The sequence below is a fragment of the Geotrypetes seraphini genome, chromosome 1 (genome assembly GCF_902459505.1).
Source record: "Geotrypetes seraphini chromosome 1, aGeoSer1.1, whole genome shotgun sequence".
NCBI classification, from domain to species: domain Eukaryota; kingdom Metazoa; phylum Chordata; class Amphibia; order Gymnophiona; family Dermophiidae; genus Geotrypetes; species Geotrypetes seraphini.
The window spans coordinates 329604315-329629689 of NC_047084.1; the positions used below are offsets into that span (position 1 = coordinate 329604315).

General features: G+C 43.6%; 1 protein-coding gene across 3 annotated transcripts in view; it reads right to left on the reverse strand.

Annotated features, from left to right (window-relative positions):
* SMARCAD1 (SWI/SNF-related, matrix-associated actin-dependent regulator of chromatin, subfamily a, containing DEAD/H box 1) overlaps positions 1-25375 on the reverse strand; it is a 270689-nt gene that overhangs the window by 153649 nt on the left and 91665 nt on the right. For all 3 annotated transcript variants that reach the window (XM_033958219.1, XM_033958199.1, XM_033958210.1), the window contains exon 8: positions 16795-16876. In XM_033958219.1, coding sequence (XP_033814110.1) covers positions 16795-16876 — 82 coding nt within the window. The remainder of the gene's footprint in view (positions 1-16794; positions 16877-25375) is intronic.

Below are 25375 nucleotides of genomic sequence, written 5' to 3' on the forward strand. Positions count from 1 at the left end.
CGTCACCGCCCCATCCCTGACCCACCATCCTCTGCACCGCCCCGTCACCGCCATTCCCTTCACTGCCCTGTCACCGTCACCGCCACTGCCATCCCATTCACCGCCCCGTCACCGTCCCCGCAGCATCCAAATAAGCTTTAGTACTCTAATATTTAGCTTATTCCGTTCTTATAAATCAAAGTTCCTGCTGCTGAACTAGAGAAAGAGATGTTCAGCTGGCAGGGCTTTGTTTATAAATTTTTATCAACACAACTAATATACTACTTTATCCTAAAGCAAAAAATAAATAAATAAATAGAATTTTTTTTCTACCTTTGTTGTCTGGTTTCTGCTTTCCACATCTTCTCATTCAATTCCTTCCATCCACTGTGTGTCTTCTCTCTGTGTCTTCCATTTGCTGTTACTGTGCCTCTCCCTTCACCCTCCCCCAATTGGTCTAGCACCCATCTTCTTCCCTCCGCTCCCCCATAATCTGGCATCTGTCTTCTTCCCTTCCAGCATCTTCTCCCCACTCTGTCTTCCACATTTCCCTTCAGGGTCTGTTCCTCTCTACCCTCTTTCAATGTCTGTTCTATTCCTTTCCACCACCACCCTTCCCTCCCTCCTTTACCATCTGTTCCTTTCTACCACCCTTCAGCTCCTCTCGCGTGGCCTATCTATCTACCTCCCTCCCTCCCTCTTATTTTCGTGGCACGTTACAATGTAATTTGTGCAAGCCGCTGGAGCCTGCGAGCTCGGTCCCTGTCCCATTCCCACAAACCATCTGGCTTCTGTGTTCCTATTTTCCCCATTTCTAATATCTTCCCTATGTATCTGGCATTGCCCCCCCCCTGTGTTCATATACCATCCCCACGGCATGTCGCCTTTATGTCTCTGTCCCTATGCCCCATGCACATAATTTCCCCTCTTTCTGTTACCTTCCTCTGTCCAGATTTCCCCTATCTTCCTCTTCCATACCAGTGTGTCTCTTCTTTTCAACCCCATCTAGCTTCTTTCCCTCTTTCTCCCCCTCCCTGCTTCCAGCATCTGGCTCACCTGCCTGACTTCCCCTTTCTTTCCTGCTGTGGGTTTCTTTCTTTCCCTCTTCATCCTCTTGGCCCAGAATTTTTTTCCTTTCACTCCCTCCTTCCTAGTATGAGCCGGGAACATGCGATCGCACGGTCTAGCAGCCCCCACCTATCTGATTGCAGCCTTTAGCCTGCTCCCTCCCTCCACCTCACCTTATATTCTGAGTTTGCCGGCTTCCTTTTTCCCGATCCGCACGCGTTCAAAAAACGCGTTCAAAAAAACGCGCACACAAGGCTGCGCGAGTCGGTCAAACTTCTCCTCTCCTGCAACTTCCTGTTTCCGGTTGCGTCAGAGGAGAAGATTGATCGACTCGCGCAGCCGCGCATGCACGGATTTTTGAACGCGTGCGGCTCAGGAAAAAGGAAGCCGGCAAACTCAGAATATAAGGTGAGGTGGAGGGAGGGAGCTGGCTAAAGGCTGCAATCAGATAGGTGGGGGCTGCTAGACCGTGCGATCGCATGTTCCCGGCTCATACTAGGAAGGAGGGAGTGAAAGGAAAAAAATTCTGGGCCAAGAGGATGAAGAGGGAAAGAAAGAAACCCACAGCAGGAAAGAAAGGGGAAGTCAGGCAGGTGAGCCAGATGCTGGAAGCAGGGAGGGGGAGAAAGAGGGAAAGAAGCTAGATGGGGTTGAAAAGAAGAGACACACTGGTATGGAAGAGGAAGATAGGGGAAATCTGGACAGAGGAAGGTAACAGAAAGAGGGGAAATTATGTGCATGGGGACGGGCGGGCGGTGGCTGCGGTGACCGCGCGATCCTTAATGCCTCACTGCGGAGACAAGACCATTCACCGCTCCACGGGGCGGTGAATGGCCTTGTCCCCGTCCCCGCAGCGACTGTTATTTTTCTTTCCCCGTTCCGGCGGGTTACTCTCAGCTAAACGCGGGTAGCCGCGGGTAACCGCCACTGTATCATTCTCTAGTTCTCAACAAGAAAGAGCCTGAAGTTTGGAGATATGACTCGCTGAAGTAACAGCGACCTGAAAGTCAACCTGGAAAGTCAAGGCCAAGAGGGAAGCATACTGAATAAGCCCAAAGGGAGCTGTGGTAAAGCCAGATAGCACCTGGTCGAGGTCCCACAAAGGGAACAGTGGTTTAATGGATGGTTTAATGCAAAGCGCCCCTTGCAGAAATCTGGCAATGAGTGAGATGCCCAAGACTAAGGACAGTCCCTGGCTTTGAAACAAGAGAGCTCAGCCACTTGGACATGAAGAGATGCCACAGTGAGGCCTGTATCTAGACCAGCCAAAAGTAAGGCAAGAACCACCAAAATCAGAGCTAAATACGGTTCTGTTTGTTCCTTGTCACACCAATGCTGGAAAGTTTGCCATACCCCAGAGTAGGCAGACACAGTAATCGACTGCATAGACTTGAGAAGCATGGCAAGAACTACCTCCGAACAGCCTGTGTGTGCCAACGCTGTGCATGCAAAAGCCATGCTGTAAGAGCAGAGCAATCTGGGTCCTCCATAGAGACTGGATTCTGAGAAGCAGGTCTAGAGGGGCGTGAAACAGAAGGCTGTGACCTCTGCTAAGACGCAGATCTGTGTACCACAGTCTGTGAGGCCAATTCAGAGCCAACAGAATGACAGGGCCTGGAAGGATCGCTATCTTCGAATGACTTGGCCTATCATGGGAAAGACATACAGGTGAATCCCCTGAGGTCACCTGTATGTCACAAGAGCATCGAGATCTGTGTTGTCAGGCTTGGATCTTTAACTGAAGAATCGAGGCATCATCATGCCTTGAGCCATGATCCCAGCACTGCACAATGGCTTGGACCCCGCTGAGGACAGTTCCAAAGCCTTTCTGCCGAGGGCATCAACTGGTGTAATGTCAACTCCCACTACATGTGCTGCAGAAAAGGACTGCAGAAAGAGAAGGTGAGCCTCCTGAGCCAGAGAGGTTCTCTTGGTACCTCCCCAGCAAGGGACAAAGGCTACTGTCAATGTGCCATCGGAGAAGGCTCCAACCACTGGGTCCCTCCAGAAACTTCTAGAATTGCACCAGAGCCAGCCGCCTGGCTTCCAGCTTCAGCCTGTCCAGTGGGAGAGATTCCACACCCATTGGATGGATCGACTAGTACAGTGGGCTTCTTAGTTCCAAAAGTTGGCATCTGTCATCACAACGACCCAGGTGTCAATCCTCAGGGGTACGCCCCTGAAGAGTGACTGTGGAATAAGCCACCAAGCCATGCTGGCCCAAGTCTCCAGAGACCAGAGAAGACTGGATTGTAACACAATCTCGTGCAGAGCTCAACGAGAGAGGAAGGCATACTAGAAAGGGCACCTTTGCGCTCTCGCCCAAGGAACCACATCTAAAGTGGCTGCCAGGGACCTTAGAACTTGAAGACAGCCCCATGCTGATGAGCAGGTTCCTACAAGAAGGAAGAAACTGAGAGAATACAGTTATCGTCAGCTGGCCTCTGTAAGATGATGCAGCCTGCTTCTGCATTGAACAGAACAACTAGATATTCCAGAGGCTGCATGGGCATCAGACTGCTCCAGCCGGAGCTTACAATTCAACCAAGGCCCTCCAGAATGGGATCACCTGATCCACTGTATGGTGACCCTTGACTCTTAGCAGATAGTTGTCCAATTAAGGGTGTACCGGCAGACCCATGTTCTATAAATAAGCTGCCACGACCAGAAGCATCTCAGTGAAGGTACAGAAAGCCGAGAACTGGCAATGAATTTTTTTGTTGTTTTTTTTTTTACATGAAACTGCAAGCATGAGCAGTGTGGCTGGAAACATCGGCATGTGCACACAAGTTCATGTGAGATCCAAAGAGAGGAGGAATCCTGGGGCCACCGTTGCAATGACAGATCACACTGTCTCCATGCTAACGCGTTGAACCATGAGAGCCGCATTTACGTGCTGGAGATCCAGAACAGGCCCTTAAATCATCGGAGCCTCTAGAGCAGTGGTCTCAAACTCAAACCCTTTGCAGGGCCACATTTTGGATTTGTAGGTACTTGGAAGGCCTCAGAAAAAAATAAAGAAATGACAATTTTGCATGAGGTAAAACTCTTTATAGTTTATAAATCTTTCCTTTTGGCTAAGTCTTAATAATAATATTGTACTTTATAGCTAAAGAGAGATATGATCAAGAAACTGTTTTATTTTACTTTTGTGATTATACCAAGGGCCTCAAAATAGTACCTGGTAGGTTGCGTGTGGCCCCTAGGCCACGAGTTTGAGACCACTGCTCTAGAGGTTCTGGGTCTGCGCAGGCAGGGACTTAGGCGATGGTTCACCACAGAATTCATAAGGTCGCCAAGGTCCTTGCCAAACAAAAACAGCTCCATAAAGGAAAGTTTAGCAAAAGGAGCCTTGGAAATGGAATCAGCAGCTCATTGTCTGATCCAGAGCATCCAGCGAGCAGAAAGGAAATACACTGGCACCTTAGCCAGTACTCGCATAAGAACATAAAACACCACCAGCCAAAACAAGTTGAAGAGAAGGCTGTACCATCTCAGTCTCCAGAGTGTGCAGCCAAGACAAACAGGTTCGAGTGACAAAGGACGCTGCCGAAGCAGCCTTAATGCCTAAAGCAGCTGCTACAAAAGCCTCCGGAGGACAACATCCACTCGGTGGTCCTGCATATCCGTAAGCAACACAATACCTGCCCTGGGAAAAGAGGTGCCAGAAATCAGCTGCACAACTCTAAATCCACCCTAGGCTAACCCAGAAGCTTCTGGCACTCCTGTGCCAGCGGATAAAAGCAAGACATTGTCCACACTATGTTAAGAGCTCCTTCCAGAGAGACATACTGCTCTAAGAATAAAAAAAGGTCATAACAGGGTGCCAGGAAATGGTGGAAGCCTGGGAACACACTACACAAAGCCAGGAGGAAAAAGTGGATAGAGATGGCTAAGAGATCAAATTCAACTCCTGTAGAGACAGACATAAGAACCAGCAAAGCCACTCCCAAGGACTCTGAAGAGCCAAAACACAGTCTCTGAACTCCTGTGCCCTGAAGCACTGTGCTGGAATATAAAGGGCCAGTGAGCTGGCCAGTGAGCTGGCTGGTCATCATCCAAAGGAGCACCCAGAACAGGATCAGGCAACGCTGAAACAGTGGCAGATTGAAAGGAAAACATGCCCATAGGAGAACGCTGCTTAAAGACATATCAGAAGTGGAGTGGGACTGCGCAGGGAAGAACGCCTGCTGTGAGAAACATCACGCAAATATGCCATAAATTGTGCAAAGGCCTCTGGCTCCTGGGGCGCAGAGTCACCCTGAGATGACGGAAGAATAAGTTTGAGGCTGTGGAGGGTCCGCAGCCTTGCACACGGAACCATCAGCTGTGTCGAGCCCTGAAAGCTGCCCTGCCGGGCTAGCTCAGCATGTAGTCATCTGCTGAATCAGGGGAGAGGCTAAGCCTTGCACTGCCGCCACTCCCTGCTGCACCTTGCAACATGTGGCACAAAAATGCTCCAAAAATGTCCAATTTGCACAATCCTGGAAAGAATCCACATTAGGAGAGCCCAAGGACTCCATGCCAACAGGTTTGGAGGCAAAAATTGTTATTGAAAAAAAGATCTCTGAAAGCCCAAGATGGCTGCTACTAAGAAATTTGTGAAAATTTGTGATATTTTTCACATATAGAAAACATTAAAAATGGTGATTTTAGGTTTTTAATGTGGGGGAAAACATAGGGTCAAGCAGAAGCATTCAAAATTGTGAAATTCAGACTACCCCCCGATTCACCTCACAGGACCTGTGCTGAAATGCTGGAAATGTGCTGTAGCCTGCCACAGCTCTTACAGTAGCTGGAATAAGAGAACTACTGCCTCATGCTTGGAATGCCTCCATGATACTGATCTTCAGGCTGCCAGTCAGACTCCATGCCTGACGACTGCACCTCATCCATGCAGACTGACGGACTTGCTCAGGAACGGGCAGAGGCACAGAACATAGCCAGCACCCTACAAGGCACTGTCGAGTCTCCTAGGTATGCACAACAGCCTGCAATAACATCGTCTGGCAGTAGGAGAAATAGGGATGGCCCAAACTCCTCAGAAGCAGATGCAGGCTGGCTTGGCAGGTACCCAACTGGGATTGGCCTGTCAGCTAGAGACTGAAGTCTGTGTGCTCTCCACGTAAGCAGAGCTGAATAAGCGCTCCAAGCATAAGAAATCCCGAAAAAAGGGATGAAAAACACCAAATAAAATAAAAAGGAGGGAGCAGAACAAACACTCTTACAGGCACATGTGCATTAAGAAAAAACTATAGGTAGAGCTAGAGAGCACACTGAAGTACAGCAGTCACAGAAAGAAAATCCATCTTGGATTCCTTCTGCATATGGTATGCGGCCATTGGGATACTATTGCATTGGAATTCCATTTTGGTTTTCTACAGGATGGTACAGAGGAGAAGAGAGAACCATGAAGTTTGCTATCTCACAAATTTGGTGGAAACCCATTGACCACTCAAGCAATTGCTATTTCTGCATGGCAGACCCTTCCAAACATTGGTGCCACATTGCCCTAAGCTCCCTATAACATTTACATTTACATTAGTGATTTATATTCCGCCATTACCTTGCGGTTCAAGGCGGATTACATCCAAATTAAAACAAAAATTTCATTCAAAATTTGAAGGAATAGAACAAGCGATGGCATAGAATTTTTAAGGTAATATATGTTGGGTAAAGAGTTACCAAAGGGAAGTGGAGGACTTTAGGAGATAAGAATAGGGTGAAATTATGGGTTTTAGATAACGTTTGGTAGATAGAACAGTATTAGAGAGATCAAAGGGTAAATAGAGTGTTGGATATTGGGTTGGGATTGGTTGTGCTGGGTAGGTTTTATGTGTTTTTTGAAGAGTATGGTTTTAATATCTCTCCTGAAGGCTTTGTAGTCTGTAGTTGAAGATAACAGAGTGGTGATTTGTCTGTCCAGTTTAGCTGCTTTGGAGGCTATTACCGTATTTTCACGCATATAACGCGCGCGTTATACGCATTTTTACCTACCGCGCATACCCCTCGCGCGTTATACGCGTGAGCGCGGTATACAAATTTTTTTTTACATAGTTCCCACCCTGCCCGACGCCCGATTCACCCCCCCCAGCAGGACCGCTCGCACCCCCACCCCGAACGACCGCTCGCACGCGCTCCCACCCGCACCCGCATCCACGATCGGAGCAAGAGGGAGCCCAAGCCCGGCCGACTCCCCAACTCCCCGACAATATCGGGCCAGGAGGGAGCCCAAACCCTCCTGGCCACGGCGACCCCCTACCCCCACCCCGCACTACATTACGGGCAGGAGGGATCCCAGGCCCTCCTGCCCTCGACGCAAACCCCCCTCCCTCCAACGACCGCCCCCCCCAAGAACCTCCGACCGCCCCCCCAGCCGACCCGCGACCCCCCTGGCCGACCCCCATGACACCCCCACCCCCCCTTCCCCGTACCTTTGGTAGTTGGCCGGACAGACGGGAGCCAAACCCGCCTGTCCGGCAGGCAGCCAATGACGGAATGAGGCCGGATTGGCCCATCCGTCCCAAAGCTCCGCCTACTGGTGGGGCCTAAGGCGCGTGGGCCAATCAGAATAGGCCCTGGAGCCTTAGGTCCCACCTGGGGGCACGGCCTGAGGCACATGGGCCCAACCCAACCCGTTGGTAAATTACAAGGCCAGATAGAGGGGGGCCACAGCCACGTGGTGAAAAGCACACCACCAGAAAAACAGCCTTGGTGAAAACTAAGCGGCAAGCATGCTCAGACCATTGCGCATGCTTACAGAGCTGGGAGCAGGGCAGGGCGGGCGAAAGGAGAGTCGGGACAGCGCACGGAGAGGCGGGGCAGTGCACGGAAAGTCAGGGCGGGTGAACGGAGAGTCGGGACAGCGCACGGAGAGTCGGGGCAGTGCACGGAAAGTCAGGGCGGGTGAACGGAGAGTCGGGACAGCGCACGGAGAGGCGGGGCAGTGCACGGAAAGTCAGGGAGGGTGAACGGAGAGTCGGGACAGCGCACGGAGAGTCGGGGCAGTGCACGGAAAGTCAGGGAGGGTGAACGGAGAGTCGGGACAGCGCACGGAGAGTCGGGGCAGTGCACGGAAAGTCAGGGAGGGTGAACGGAGAGTCTGGACAGCGCACGGAGAGGCGGGGCAGTGCACGGAAAGTCAGGGAGGGTGAACGGATAGTCGGGACAGCGCACGGAGAGTCGGGGAGGGCGAAAGGAGAGTCGGGGTGGCCAGAGGAGAGTCGGGGCGGGCGAAAGGACAGTCGGGCTGCATGCACGGTATACCCGTGAGCGCAGTATACAAAAGTTTTTGTACATAAAATCGTGGTTTCTGCGCGCTATACCCGTGTGCGCGTTTTACACGGGTGCGCGTTATCTGCGTGAAAATACGGTAGGTTATCATAAAGTTTTTTTCGTTTGACATCTTTGGATGATGGGTGAGTGAATAGTGAGTGGGATCTTCTGTGTCTGGTAGAGGAGGATTGATTTAGTCGGTTATTCCAGTAGGTTGGGCTTTCTCCATTGAGAGCCTTGTAAAGTAAGCAGTAGAATTTGAAGTGCACTCTCGCTTCTATTGGAAGCCAGTGCGAGTCATGGTATGTCTCTGTGATATGGTCATATTTTTTTAGGAAATAGACAAGTCTCAGGGCTGTATTCTGTATTGTCTGCAATTGCTTCATCATGGTCGTAGGACAAGGTAGGTATAGTATGTTGCAGTAGTTTATCATCCCAAGGATAAGAGATTGTACCAATAGTAGAAATTGCTTTTCGAAGAATGTTCGTATTTTTCTTAGATTTCTCATGGTCATGAACGATGCCTTTATTATTTTGTTAATTTGGGGTTGCATGGTGCAGCCTCTGTCAATTGTGACTCCTAGCAATTTTAGTGTAGGTTGTATTGGGTATGAGATCGAGTTTATTACAAGATTAGTTAATGTTGGAGTTTTGTTGTTTTCTAGTAGGATGAAATTTGCTTTGTCAGGGTTAAGTTTTATTTTGTGCTGTGTCATCCAAATTGCAACTGAATCGAAAGTTTAGTGTATTGTGCTTGTCATGAGGGGTTCTGGTTGGTCGAAGGGTAGGAGAATAGTGATGCCATCTGCGTAGCTGTATGAAATTATGCCATGATTATCTAGGTAGTAGCTGAGGGAGGCTATGTATATATTGAATAATGTGATAGGGGATCTCCGCAGGGGTTGGACCATGGTTCTGATTTTTCTTGCATTGTTTTAACTCTGTTAAGTTCTTGATTGTAGGAATCCTTTGAACCATGCAAGTACTTTGCCTGAGATTCCTATTGAATCGAGAGTTTGTAGAAGCATGTTGTGGTCTACCAAGTCGAAGGCTGCAGAAAGGTCTAGTTGTATCAGCATATATTTTCTTGCCTGTACAGAGGTGTTGTCTTGCAGTGTCCATTAGTGTTCCTAGTAGCGTCTCCGTGCTGTATTTGGCTCTGAATCCCGATTGTGTGGGGTGGAGTATGTTGTGATTCTCTAGGTAAGAGACTAAATCCTTCCATCAGTTTGATGTACATGGGTTACCATTAAGACAGCTATTTTACTACTAACTCATATTATTTTAGGATAGGTCACATTTTATGCAGTGAGTCGTAGTTACTAATAACTGGAGTTAACAGTAAAATAGTACAACATATTAAAACACATCATATAAAAATTAAAAATGTTAAAAAAAAACTTTTCCTAAGCCATACAAGTGAATGAATGCCAGAGGCCAATCAAGTAAACTACAGCATAACATAATATTTACATAAGACAATAAAAGAGCGCAAAACATGTAGCTGCGTGAACAAACGTCAAAAGCTATTTGGTTGAAAGAACAAGTTTTGTAACAAGCTGTTACAAAACTTGTTCTTGTCTTATGTAAATATTATGTTATGCTGTAGTTTTTAGAGTTTTTCTACTGATGAAGTACAGTATTTTGATGTTCCTATTTCCATATTTTTACTACACAGCTTTGTTTTATCCCAGACCTGTCATCTGTGAACATATACACCACAGGTTTGGTTCCATTTTTAGGTATTTGCATAAACATTATCATGTTTTGTTTGATATATGTATCATTCATTATATTTATATGTATTTATTTATTTACTTGATTGGCCTCTGGCATTCATTCACTTGTATGGCTTAGGAAAATGTTTATTTTAATCTTTAATTTTTATATGATGTGTTTTAATATGTTGTGTTATGTTTTTATGTTTAGTGACCCCTGATGCAGGCATTCCTCAGACACCGAAACACAGTGCTGTGTTGGGTCCACAGCTTCTGCTTGTGTCCTTTTATACAATAAGCAAGCTGGTTTTACATCAGTGTTCTTCAGTGGAGTGCTCATTGTCCATTCCCACTTCCTTCTGTACTGTTTTATACCCGTGAGTTCTCTGTTCTGTTGGTCTTTTTGGTGTTAACAGTAAAATAACACATCTTTAAGGTAACCCACATTGATAACACAATGTCTGGAAAAGGGGGGGGGGGGCTCTGACCCATATATAAGCCCAAACATCCATTTTTGGGCCATTTTTGGCATAAAAATCTCAGCTTATATTCGAGTATATACCATAAGTAGGTTATTAGTTATTCTGTCCTGATGCAGAAAGGGAGAACACATGACAAATTATTGCCAGGACTGAGGCAACATATGTTGATATGCCCGCTGCATTGGGGGAGAAAAGCCAATAAGTCACCCTTGAGCCCCCAGATTCCCCTCCTCCCCCAGATAACCCCTGATGCTCTGATCAAGCCCCATTTCAGCACTGGCCCTAATTAATGGTTGTCTAGTGGTCCCCCTCCCTGTTCTTAACTCAATCCAACTTGACCTAACTCTGCTCCACAACATTAAAAAAAAATCCTGATATCCAATGGCAGACCCCACTACTAAACTGGCCCCTCCCTAACCCTGTCATACCTTGCCCTTATTTGGCAAAAGACTGACTCTGTTTGTCATATCCCACGATGCACCTGACAGAGCAGGTGCCACCCTTTTCTAAGATGGGAGTATCAAGGTACAATGGTGGGGGGATAGGGGGATTGCCACAAGACATCAGAAATTTTATTTTATTTTTTTAATTGTTAGAGGTACTGGTTCAGAGGGGAGGATGGAGGCTGTTAAACTACCAGAGCCTGTGCAGAAACTATGGTGGTCGCTTTCTTTTTGTTTTTTTTAATGTCATCCTGCCTGTCATTGCATGAACCAATAACTGCTCACACATGGAGATAGGAATAGTGGCATTTTGCAATGAGCTGCACCAGTAATTGATTACTGCATAACCACAGTATATTTTCTTGTTAGTTTCATGGTAGAAGTTGCGTACTGAACCATCAGCATGCGGCTCTACTATACTATGTCAATTTATCTATCAGCTCCTTTGTGAAATAATACAAGATAATGCAAATATGCTACTCAGAACCTATGTAGCAACCTTCCATACCATAACGACATCAACTCTCAGGATATAAATTAAAGCAATGGGGCTCATAATCAAAATAGAAATACGTCTAAAATCCCACCTAAATCAGCACTTGGATGATCAAAAAGACAGGTTGTCCAAGTGCCGATAATCGAAATGAGTTTTAGATGTATCTAAAAACAGCTTAGGCCTTTTCAGTGCTGCTGTATACCCAGAGCTGAAAGGGTTGTTTTAGGAGGAGTGGTGAGGGCGGGATTTGGATGGGACGTGGGCTAACCTAGACTTACCTGCAAGTATAACCGAAAGTTAACGAGACTATCTAGACCAGGGATGTACAACCTGCGGCACAAGGACCGCATGCGGCCCCGTAAAGTATTTTGTGTGGCCCTGGTTGAGGGAAATGCAGTGTTTTCCTCTGTTGCCCCTGGGTGTTTACCGTCTTGCTGGCTCACTCCTATGTCTTGCTGCAGCGTTTGCGCGGCACCAGAAAATTTTTTTTTCAGTGTTGGACACCCCTGATCTAGACAGAACTTGTATGTTGTGACTTAGGCAATCTAAAAACAGGTCTAAGTGCCCAGATAACCACTGCAGACACAAAGTACAGACCCCCCTCCCACACTGCCCCAGTGATCACTGACACCCCCCTACCCCCAATACCATATAAATCGGAATCTGTCTGCAGAACATCAGCACCTGGCATAGGAAAGCCTAGTAAACTGCACAGAAGTAGCTTAAGTAGTCTGGGGGGTGGGCTACTGGACCATAGAGAGAAGGACCCAGGCCCATAAGCCACACTAACCATTGCATTCATGGTGAAATATGTGCACCCCTCAAAACCTCCCAAAACCCAATTGTACTGCCATATAGGTGCCACCTGCAGCCATAAGGGCTATTGGGGTGGTAGAAGTGTGTCTAGTAGATTTGGGGGGGCTCACCATGACCTAAAAAGGAGTTGTGGAGAGATGTTTGTGGCACTCTTTTTGTGAAGTTCGCAGCAGTGCCCTATAAGGTGCCCCACTACTCTGTTGCCATATCTGGGTGTCCAGTCCATTACTTTGCTGACCCTACCCACATCAAAAAGGTCTTGTTATAGGCGCTTTTGACTTGGATGAATTTTTGGAGAAGAATGAGGTATAAAGATAGACAACTTAGTGGTCTGGACGACCAAACGGCTGGATGTAGAAGTAGTCGATTTTTAAAAAAGAAATATTTTAGGCGTATTTTTCAAGAATGGACTTTTTGCATGTCCGACTTTGGGCGACTAGCGAATTAGACCCAAAACGGACTAAGACGTATTTTTTGATTATGCCTCTTCACATCTTTAAAAAGGTAGAACAGTTATCAAAAAAATACCAACAAACCTTCTATTGAAAAAGCCTAACATATCAGACTGCTACAGACTAGTGTTTCTTAACTTGTTCAAGTACTCCCTCACCCCACGTTGACCAAATTTCAAGCAGAGATTTTGAAACTGACATTCCAAAAACTTACATATTCTAATCACAAAATAGAAATTAGAATTACTTTCTTACCTTTATTTTCTGGTCATTTAATTGTTTTGCTGTCTTCCATTCTCTTAACTCAGTGTTTCTCAACATGCGCTATGTGTACCGTTAGGGGTACAAGAGCCGTTGTTTGGGGTACGCAGTAGTGCTGCCTGATTCATGCGAATTGATTCACCAATTCACTTTGGTGAATCAATTTGAATGGATTTGTTTCTTCCAGATCAAAGCAGTAGCAGCGGTAAACAGGCTGCTCTTGGCCTGCCCGTTGGGAACTTCCCTCTGCCGTGTCACTGATGACACTGAGTAGCCTGTTTACTGCTGCTGTTTAGGACACAGGTGTGGGAGGGTGCGAATCAGCATCAAATCTCATTGTGGTATCAGCAGCAATTCCCACACGCTGCCTGCTGCTGACTTGGAAGTCTCTCTGCAGCAGAGGGGAGACTTCCGGGTTAGCGGCAAGCAGCATCTGAGAGTCACTGCTGATACTGCGACCTGAAGAAACAAGCCTTGGAGTACAGGGAAGGAGAGGAAGGATATCTAATGGCACAAGGGGAGGGAAGAGGTAAGAAAATCTGGTGGCACGAGGGAAGAAAAGGGAAAGATGGGGGAGGAGAGGAAGGGAAAGATGGTGCATGGAGGGGATAGAGAGATTTGACACAGGGTACAAGGAAGGGGGATAGATAGATTGGATGCAGGGTACAAGGAAGGGAGAGATAGGTGTAAGACATGGGGGGGGGGTCCAGGGGGAGACATGTATGGTGAGGGGAGAAGAAAGGAAGGAAGGAAGAAAGAGAGAAAGAAAGAAGCAGTCAGAAAGAAATGCAACCAGACTCATAAAATCACCAGACAACAAAGGTAGGAAAAATAATTTTGTTTTTGATTTAGTGATCGAAATGTGTCGGTTTTGTGAATTTATATCTGCTTGTCTATATTTTGCTTCAGCGGCACAGGGGAGGACGCACAGGCAGAGATTAACACGCTGCACATAGCTTATCCGGAAATCTTCTCTCCGATGTCAGAGTTGACATCAGAGGGAAGGTTTGTGAGTCAGCCATGTGTGTTTTAATCGCTGACTGCGAGTCTCCCCCAAGTGCCACTGAAGGCAGAAAAAGTGAGTGCGGCTCAAACAAGTAAGGGGACATGATCTTTCTGGGACAAAGCATGAAAGGCGGGGGGGGGGAGGAGAAATATTGTAGGGGCACGTTGCAATATTGTAGGGGGCATGATTTTGGGACAAAGACTGGAAGGCAGGGAGGGGGAGGTGGGCATGAACTCGGGACACAGAAGGGAGGGAGGAAGGAGGCACTAACTTGGGACATAGGAAGGAGGGAATAGAAAGGGAGAATTGTTGGGCATGAGTGTGTCAGTGAGAGGGGGCACTAACTTGGTGTGGAGTACTTGGTTGATGCATGGGAAACAGAAGGATGAGAGGGAGAAATGTTGGATATGCTGGTGGAATGGGAACAGAAGGACAGATTGAAGAGGATGCAAGGGGAAAGAATGTTGCATATAGTGATAGAGGGAGAGATGTGGCATGGTGCTGGAGAAGAGTGACAGAAGGAGAAATGGGCTTGGGGCATGGTAGGCAGTAGTGAAAAATGCACATGTTCTGGGGGATGAGAGAGAGAAAAATGTTGGATGTGGTAGAGGAGGTGGGAGAAATGCCTGGATCTCTAAAGACAGACAGAGAGAGAGAGAGAGAGAGACACAGACAGACAGAAAGAGAGAGAGAGACACAGACAGACAGAAAGAGAGAGAGAGACACAGACAGACAGAGAGAGAGAGTGGCGGCTGGAGCACGAGCACTTTTTCCCTTTAAAAGTGCTTATTGTGCAATACGCGACCTAGGTAAGGGAAAAAGTGCTGGTTAGCAATAAAAAGCAATAACATTGAACTGAAGGCTTAAAGCTGAGGCACCTCTAGAAAAATTTTGGGGAGGTGGAGGAAATGGGGGGCAGGACTCAACTCATGACCAGTCGAGTGTAACACCCCTGAAGTTGGACGGACCCCCGAAAGGGTCCCCCCCCAAACTCAGTCCGGCACCAAATGGGAACAAGAAGGCCACTAAACAACTTCCAACAGACCTACACTAACCAAGGGAAGATGGACACAGCTTACCACACCTGCTGAGAACAGACAAGTTAGACGTCACTAGAGGGAAGCACAGCTATTAGTATTACAGCCAAAGTTTTGTCTCAGTCTCCACCTGCTGGTCATGGTGAGCTATTACCCATCAATGAACTGTACCAGTCTGGAGAGATGCTTAATAGGTAAACAGAAAAAATGCATACAAATAATCATAATAATATAATGTTTTTTAAAACCTCTGACCCCAAAATTGATGCTTTTTGGCACTATATAATCTGGCTCCTTGGCCACTGGTGCATGAAAGATTGATCACCCCTGATCTAGGGACGACTCCTCAAAAATTACAAAATTCTTCCATTTATTTTTATTTTTTAACCCAAAAGTCCTTCAGATGAAGCTTTTTGTAAAAGGCAGAATGATTTCAGATACTTTTTTATACAGATCCAAGAAGTTTAATGCATTCAGGTTCTGAGCCAGAGACTTAGGCCCTCTTTTACAAAGGTGAGCTAAGCATTTAACCCGCGCTAAATCAACACGTGCGCTAACCGCTAACACATTCATAGGATAACATGCATGTGTTAGCGTTTAGCGCGTGCTAATATTTACCGTGAGCTAAAAAGCATAGTAAAAGAAGGGGTTAATGTTCACGTAGAATAAATTCAATATTTATAAAATACTTTCTCCAGTTTAAAACTACTACAAAGCAATGTGCAATGAAGTAAAAAACAAATACAAGAAAATGATTTATCCAAACTTGGTTTCTTCAAGGACTAATTTTGAAGTGATGGAAGTTAGATCTGTATGAGCAAACAAACTATGAAGACCATAGCTCAATGGTTCCTTGTTAACTTTACCAAAGATTTTGTCATTAGAAGTATGTGGCATGAGCACAGAACTTTTGATCATCTAATTAAGAGATAAGGCATCTAGTTTGTGGCTCATGCCTACATCTCTTCCCCCCATGTCACTGTGGGCTAGATGCACTAAACTCGATCTATAAGACCGTGTGAGTTGCTGTTGGCTGATTTTTTGGCTGATTGTGGAACAGCAATTGATGTTCCAACAAGTTTCTATGCAAATGATTTGCAAGGAGGTTCGCCATAATCCCATCCAACCAGTTGCTCTGCGATCGACTTTGACACGTGCAGAGCCAGTTTGGGGAAAGCAGCCTTGCAGGGAGGGGTCAGTGTGTGTGTTGGGGGGGGGAGTGTTTGCGGCAGCAGGAAGGAGTAGGCATCCCTCCTGCCAATTTTGGCTGGAGCGGTGGGGGAAGGGGCAATCGGATGCCTAGTTTTAGTCTTAATGACTCATTTGCATGTCAGAATCGGAGAATATACGACCACGTGGTGAGCTGTTTGGAGCATCAGGTCGGCAAATACAATTGATCGCTAAACCAGATGATCAGGGACTTAGTGCATCTAGCCCTGTGTGTGTGCCTGATTGTCTCTTTGTACATATATCTTCAGCAATTGAAAGAAAAATAATAAAACTGAACTGGTTTGCAGATTACCAACTGCTTATAATAATATTGAAAAGCTGACTGGTTGGCTTGAAATTTATATCAAATTCCTTTTTTAGGAGAATGTATTATATAGAATACACAGTCTAATTACATAATTATTAAACATACATAACTAAGAGAGAGAGAAACCTGAATAAATTAACAGAAGAAAAGAATTAGATGTAATAGCAATTCTAATCTATACTACTGGAACATTACATTATTGCAAGAAACAAAAATATGTTTACCTTCATCTTCAGCAAACAACTTCAGAGCCTCTAGTGCTTCATGAAAAGACCAATCATGTTCTTGAAGTACTTCTCTCAACTCCTAGCATAAAAACAGGATTTGTAACATTTCATAACAGCTCCAAACTTTTTTTTTTAATGAAGCATTAACAACAATAGAAAATTACCATCATACAAGCACAGAATAAATGGGTTTAGCAAAGTTACTTTAACAGGTGTTATCCAAGGACAGCAAACAGATATTCTTACATATAGGTGACGTCATATACGGAGCTTGGTATGGACAGTCCACAAGTGCAGCGTCACTTTATATCTTGAAGACTGCCTGCATCTTGTACTGTGTTCCTACCTGAAAGCAGAGGTATTTTCTGTGAGCAGGTAGAATGGGAATATGGGTATATGCTTCTTTGAGATCCAGAGAGCAAAGGCAGTTGTTCTTTTCTAACAGTGGTAAGTAGGATTCTCAGCGAGATCATACAAAACTTCTTCACCAAGTATCTGTTCAGAGCTCAGTGGTCTAGAATGGGATGGAGGCCTCTGGTCTTTTTCAGTATGAGAAAATATTTGGACTAGAACCCTCGGCCCCTCTCCTGCAGAGGAACTTGTTCTATCATATTGAGCTGGAGGAGGGCTGAGAGCTCTTGAAGAAGGAAATTTTATTGCTGGGAGTTGAAGAGACTTTTGGAGGGTGGTTCAGAGGTTTCATTTGAAAGTGAAGGGCATTACCCTGACTGACAACTTGGGGGACCCATATATCTGATGTTAAGATTCAGTGTAGATGGTAATGGGTAAGACAACTTCCTGTAGGTAGAGTCTGAGGACGAGGCTGAGAAATACAGACTCTGCTCCCAGAAGTAAGTGAAAGGGACTTTTGTTTGGATTGAGTTGACAGAGCGGTCTGGTGCTGTCTCTTATCTAAGAAACCACTAAGTCACTGAGCTCACAGTTGCAGAAGACTGGCGATATCTCTGCTTTGAACAGTATGCGGACCTCTGAAAGACACATGTATATTTACGTGATGGTTGAGACTGGTGAGATTTGGAGGACAAAGTAGTCATGCAATCAGTATGTTTTTTTAAATTTTTGTGAGGCTTCCTCTATCCAATCTCTACATAAATCATCCCCTATACAGGGTATATTAGATGGATGTTAGCATCTGGATCAGAGATTCTCAGTCAGGCATGTCCGCATATAGCTATTGAGACTGCAGAAGTATGAAAAGCGATATAAAAAGCATCAAATGCAGAGCATACCATATACTTCCTGATTTCCAGGAGATCATTTATCAGATGCTGGTAAGAGGAAAACTGTTTTGATGGAATATACAGATCATAATAAGACATCTTCTATATAAGGGATTTCATATAAAATGTCATATAGAAATTGTATTTTTTTTTTTTTAATTCTTTATTCATTTTATAACTTACATCAAGTGCACAGTAAGTATCAAACAATTATAATATATCACTTGAAAAATCTTCAATATCATACACCAAGAAAGATTTAACCCTCACACCCCTCCCAGATTCATATATAACTAAAATATACTACCTGAAAATAATATCTTATGACATTCATATATATATTCTTAATGAAAAATACAACCCCCCACTCCAAATCCACATGTATATTAAAATTGGGAAAAGTGTAACTTATTCATTACTATAATTTAATAATGGTCCCCACACATCCTTAAATATATTATAATAACCTTTTTGAACTGCCAACGCTCTTTCCATTTTATACACATGACAAACTGAATTCCACCAAAAACAATAATTCAGTCTATTACAGTCCTTCCAATTATAAGTTATTTGTTGGATGGCAACTCCTGTTAATATCATCTTTTACAAGATGCACACTGGTTACCAATTATACATAGAATTACATTTAAAATTGCATTACTAACATTTAAAATCCAACAAGTACACGCGCCATTATTTCTAGATAGACTATTAATCCCTTATTCTTCGTTAAGGACGCTAAGATCAACACAACAAAATTTACTAACTATCCCTTCATTAAAAATAATTGGGACAAGAAGAACAACTATATTTTCAGTGCAAGCACCTCAACTGTGGAATAATCTACCTATTTATTTACGTAACGAAACATCACTAGACAAATTTAAACATGGTTTGAAAAGCATTCTTTATAGAGATGCATTCAATACATAAATAGATAATGATAATAAACACAATATTTATCCTTTAGGAATCAAATATGCAGAACATCAAAGGAATCAAATATGTAGAACATCAACATAGAAATTATAAGAGTTCTTTTAATCTTACATTTCTTTCTTTTCTATCAAAACATCTTTTTTTTTTTTTCTTTCTCTCTTTCTTTCCTTCATTACTTTTCTCACCTACCCTACCCTTATGTATAAACCTTAATTGTTAAAATTTTTTTTTTTTTTTAAATTGTAATTCCATTTTTTCTTTACCCACTTGTTTCAGTTTGTATTAATAATACATAATGATTAGTTTGTATAATTTTGTCTTATTTGTATTTGTCACCCTAGTTTTTTTATTGTACATTTCAATTATGTAATACGCCTTGAAATATTTGATATTGCGTAAAATCAAAATTTAATAAACTTGAAACTTGATTAAAAGCTTGTTATTATTAGCTGATATTTGACATTTAGCTCTCATAGACATGCCAAATAAAATTGTGTCATGAAACAATGCTACATGATTCTCCAACAGGCAATTTATTTGATCCCAAATAGACTCCCAAAAAGCCTTAATGAATGGACAATAAAACAATAAATGATCTAAAATTCCAGCTTCAAGATGACAATGCCAACATCTATTAGACTTAGAGCAATCCAATTTTTGTAAACGAACAGGGGTCCAGAGTGCTCTATGCAACAGGAAAAACCATGTTTGCCTCATAGACGTAGACATTGTACATCTCATCCTCCAAAACCAAATACATGTCCATTGAGATGCATTAATTTGATGCTTAATCTCAATACTCCAAATATCTCTAAGACCAACAGATTTTACAATTTGAACAGCGGGTTAAGGAAGACCGTCATAGATATGGAGACTGCTCTACTCCTACTAATAGAGCTCTCTTGTTGGCATCCCAGCAAGAGATCCAAGCTCTTTTGTTTTCATACAGAGCTTATTCATGCTTGTACAATTAAATCATTGTTGGTTTTTTTTTAATATATATATATATATATATATATATATATATATTTGGAGGGATAGGATAACTTCTAGTAAATAGGGTTTGGATTGTAATGGGCAGATGTCCTATGGGAGAGTATAAGAGTACAACTCTCTCAGTATCTCATTTAATTCTTCAGCTAGATTTTTAGTTTCCTCTCTGATGATAGGAGAGAATGTAGGGTTGATGGGCGTGGGAGGTTTGTCTGGTAGCAGGGGCTTTTGAACTTATATCTTGGAGTGGGGATATTTATATTGTCTGTTTGTTGTCTGCCAGCTTTTTCCCTTTTCGGGTGCTTAACTTCTATTTTGGTCTTGATGACAGGTTTTGAAGGGTATTAACTGGGTGGGGGGAGATTGTGAATGTTATAGGGGTTTGGTTAATGTCATTTCTGTAATCTTTTTTGTAAAGCTCAATATATTAAATGTTAAAAAAAACATAACAGAATGCACAGGAGTTTGTTTCATGGTTGTACACAACTGTACATTTTCAACATTAAAAAATAATCATAAAAACATTAAAAATTAATTAAACTTTGATGGCACAAGTCTTTACATTCTTTAACTCAAAACTTGATGGAAGCCTTTGTTGTAACAACAACAGCAATGAGTAATGTAATTTTGGATTAGTGTCTACCAATTTTGCACAGGACTGTGCAGTTTTTACCTATTCTCATTGACAGAATACCTCAAGGAGTGATGAGACAGGATCTGCCTCTGCTGGTAAGGAATCTGAATGTGTATTTATCTGTTTGGAAACTGTCACTTAAAGCTCTTGGGAAAAAGTAGATTGTATGTTAAACTGATAAATTTTGTGCTTATTTAAAAGTTAAATAATGGGCTAGTTAAAAGTTTTCTATTACTGCATTAAAAATGAATTATAAACAATAGGCTAATTGAAATCTTTCAATTAGTGTTTGATTCCCTTCCCACCTCAGGCCTAAACATTTCTAGGTCCTAAGCCAATTAGAAAGATAAAATAGATCTTTTTGCCACATGTCTTATTTGTGGATTTTCACCCTTAGCAACAGATTAACTCTTAATAACGGATTATTCCTTTGCAGTTTATTGAGAAGCAAACATAAAATAATAGCATAAAATAAACCAAATGAACTTAAAAGAACTTTATATTTAGTTAAGTATCCCTGCTCCTCTAATGAAATAATTAAACAAACTATTAACATTACAATGCAGTCCAGCATCAAGATGGTGGTTAATCAGATTTTTCCACCAAATGCATGATGATCTATCTACTAGCTGGTGTGAGTTCACATTAGAAAATGACACGGAGGCAGGTATCTGCAGTTAACCGTGGGGTGGGGACTGGGAAAAACTTTGTCCCTGTGTCATTCCCTAAAAACTTAAGACTAGTATCAATATATAAAAACGTAACACATCTTAGACAATTGGTAACTGACTTCAATGATTAAAAAAAAAAAAAAAACCAAACAGAAAAACTGCAGAAGCTGCTTTTGGATTAAAATAATACTACAGTTAAATGATATATTTTGTGTCTTGTCTTCCTTTGATATGGCAAGAAGAGTCTTGTCAACAAAAAATGGAAAGAAGAATTTTGCCTCAACAATATCGCAGAAAACCAAAAACAAGAGGCAAAAGAGATGTCCGATAATCAACCAAGGGAATACTTTATTAAATTAAGAAACACAAAAATAAACACAGTCTATGGTGTAATGGGACAATCTAGGCTTCATCCAGCCTAAGTTATATGGACATTACACCACAGACTGTGTCTATTTTTTCTGTTTCTTAATTTAATAAAGTATTGACTTGGTTGATTATTTGACATCTCTTTAGCCTCTTGTTTTTGGTTTTCAATAAGAGTTTTGTTTGCTGATCAGACTCCTACTTTCTGCAACGCCCTTCCATCATGTGCCCAGCTGCTCAGGCATTTTACTGTTACTGAAATAGATTCATCCATCGCTGCTGGAATCAAGGAATATTTCCAGCATTTAATAGACACTTATTTTCCTATTCATTCACTGCACTGTTTAGATTCTCTTCTACACCCATGTCTGAAAGGCAATCCAATTACCTTCCTAGAATCTTTGTTCATGGAAGAAAGACCTGGAGAAGGGCCGCGATTGGCTAGCAAAATTACATCTGAGAATGGAGTGGATACCATGCAGTTCACGGAAGAAAGTGGAGGTGGGACTGCTGGATGACGGAGATAGGAAAGGAGTGGTGAAGGAGGAAAAAGAAGTGGCGGATAGACTAAACATGTTTTTTTCGTCAGAATTTACAAAAGAGGACACAGCCAACGTGCCGGAACCTGAAAAAATCTTCAAAGGAGATCAATCAGAAAAATTAACATCCATGGAGGTAAGCCTTGAAGACATACACAAGCAGATAGATAGATTAAAAACTGACAAATCTCCAGGCCCGGACGGAATCCACCCTAGGATATTGAAAGAACTAAAGGAGGAAATAGCGGAACTACTACAGCGGGTCTGCAATCTATCCCTGAAAACGGGCATGATCCCGGAGGATTGGAAGATAGCTAATGTTACGCACATCTTTAAAAAAGGATCGAGAGGTGACCCGGGAAACTACAGACTGGTAAGTTTGACTTCGATTCCGGGGAAGATGGCGGAAGCGCTGATAAAAGACAGCATCGATGAGCATCTAGAAAGGAATAATCTGATGAAAACAAGCCAACATGGCTTCTGCAAGGGAAGATCGTGCCTAACGAACTTATTGCACTTCTTCGAAGGAATTAACAAATTGATGGACAAAGGGGACCCCACAGACATCGTATACTAGATTTCCAAAAAGCCTTTGATAAGGTACCCCACGAACGCCTACTACGGAAACTGGAGAACCATGGGGTGAAAGGAGACGTACACAGATGGATCAAAAATTGGTTGGCAAAGGGTAGGAGTGAAAGGTCACTACTCGGACTGGAGGAGGGTCACGAGTGGTGTTCCGCAGGAGTCAGTACTCGGACCGCTGCTGTTCAATGTATTCATAAATGATCTAGAAACAGGGACGAAGTACAAAGTAATAAAATTTGCAGATGACACCAAACTATTTAGTGGAATTAGGACTAAAGAGGACTGAAGATTTACAAAGGGACCTGAACAAACTAGGAGAGTGGGCGACGAGATGGCAGATGAAGTTTAATATAAAGAAATGCAAAGTCTTGCATGTAGGAAACAGAAACCCAAAGTACAGCTATACGATGGGAGGGCTGGTAATGGGTGAAAGTACCCAAGAGAAGGACTTGGGCGTAATAGTGGACAAGACAATGAAGCCGTCGGCACAGTGCGCAGTGGCCTCTAAGAAGGCGAACAGGATGCTAAGTATTATCAAGAAAGGTATTACAACCAGAACGAAAGAAGTTATCCTGCCGTTGTATCAGGCGATGGTGCGCCCGCACCTGGAGTACTGCGTCCAATATTGGTCACCGTACCTTAAGAAGGATATGGCGAGAGGGTTCAGAAAAGAGCGACACGATTGATAAAAAACCTTTCATATGCTGAAAGATTGGAGAAATTGGGGCTCTTTTCCCTGGAAAAGCAGAGGCTTAGAGGGGACTCGATAGAGACTTACAAGATCATGAAGGGCATAGAGAAAGAAAGTGGAGAGGGACAGATTCTTCAAACTTTTGAAAACTACAAGAACAAGAGGGCATGCTAGGAAGTTATTCTTCACCCAAAGGGTGGTGGACACCTGGAATGCGCTTCCAGAGGGTGTGATAGGACAAAGTACAGTATTGGGGTTCAAGAAGGGATTGGATAATTTCCTGAAGGAAAAGGGGAATAGAAGGGTATAGATAGAGGATTAAGAACATAAGAAGTTGCCTCCGCTGAGTCAGACCATAGGTCCATCCTGCCCAGCGGTCCGCTCCCGCGGCGGCCCATCAAGCCCATTGCCTGAGCAGTGGACTATATCTATCTATACTATACTATACAGAACCTGGACCTGATGGGCCGCCGCGTGAGTGGACTGCTGGGCATGATGGTTTCAGTTCTGTGGTCCGTGCGAAAGCCTGATTGATAGTCGCTTAGAATATTGAATTTTTCTAGGTAAGCGGAGAGTTCCGCCTTTACCAGACCCTCCGCTATTTTGGTAAATAAGGGGATGCTGGCGATCGGTCTGTAATTAGATGGTGAATTAGGTGGTTCTTTCGCGTTTTTTATAATTGGGGTGATCATAATATGACCTTGTTCAGACGGGAAGTTTCCTGAGGATAATAGGTAATTAACCCAAGTCATCATTTTTGCTTTAAAGAGGGGGGGGTGCAGTTTTCATGATATTTGGTGGGCATGTGTCCAGATTGCAGTGGGAGTGTGTATATTTGTTGTAGTAAGTATTGAAGGTTTGCCAGTCGATAACTGCGAATTGTTTCCAACTAAGGTCTACTCTGGCTCCTGGTTCTGGGTTTGATCAATACAAGTCTGGGAGAATGGGGAACAACTCGAGGGGATTGGGCCTGGTGGGTAGTGTAGATCTTAATTTTTGAATCTTGGTGTTAAAGAAGTCAGCAAGGGAGTTGGCAGTTAAGGGGATTCTTCGTGTATGTTTGTGAAGGTCTCTATGCTGTATAGGTCATTAACCAGTTTGAAGAGATTACTACTGTTGGTTTTTATATTTTGTGGGAGTAGAAATTTTTTCTTTTTTCTTTAGTAAGGTTTTTGTAATTTTTTAATTTTAGTCTCCAGGCCAATCTGTGTTCTGGGGTTCCGGATTTTTGCCATAGTCGTTCGGCTTTTCTAAGATCCTTCTTGCATCGCAGCAGTTCAGGATCAAACCAGCCCTCTTGGTTAGGGGTTCTAATTTTGCGGGTTTTTATAGGGGCAATCTCGTTTAGTATGTTAGTACTCTCCTGGATCCAGGAGGTCATGAGTTGTTCCGTTTCATCGGTTGGATTGGAATTGGTTTCGAAACGGGACCAGAATTCCGTTGGGTCAATCTTTTCTCTAGTAGTGTGGGTTTTGATGATTCTTGTTTTGGTGCGTTTAGCGGGTTTGAGTTGGCATCCAATGGTGACGGTGGTCGGACCAAAGGGAGTCTGACCAGTTGCCTTGTTTCCAGTAAAATGTGGGATTGGCCTGTTCCTTGGAGGAGAGAGTCACCAGATCTAACTGATGACCTCTTTGGTGGGTTGTGACCGGTGGGTGTTTGTCATAGCCTAGTTGGGAGAGCAGTGACCAAAGATCCGAGATTTCTGGTTGGTCAGTTTGCTCGAGGTGTAGGTTGATATCCCTGCATAGTAGGTTGTAGGGGCTTGTTAAAGAGTTGGTTAGAAGGGATTCTTCGAAGTCCTCTTTGGTCGTGGTCCATTTTTTGGGGGGTATATAGAATAAAGTTATGGTTAATGAGGAGGGCAATGATTTTGATGTTAGGGAGATGGTCAGAATTTCGGAGTTGGGCGAGGA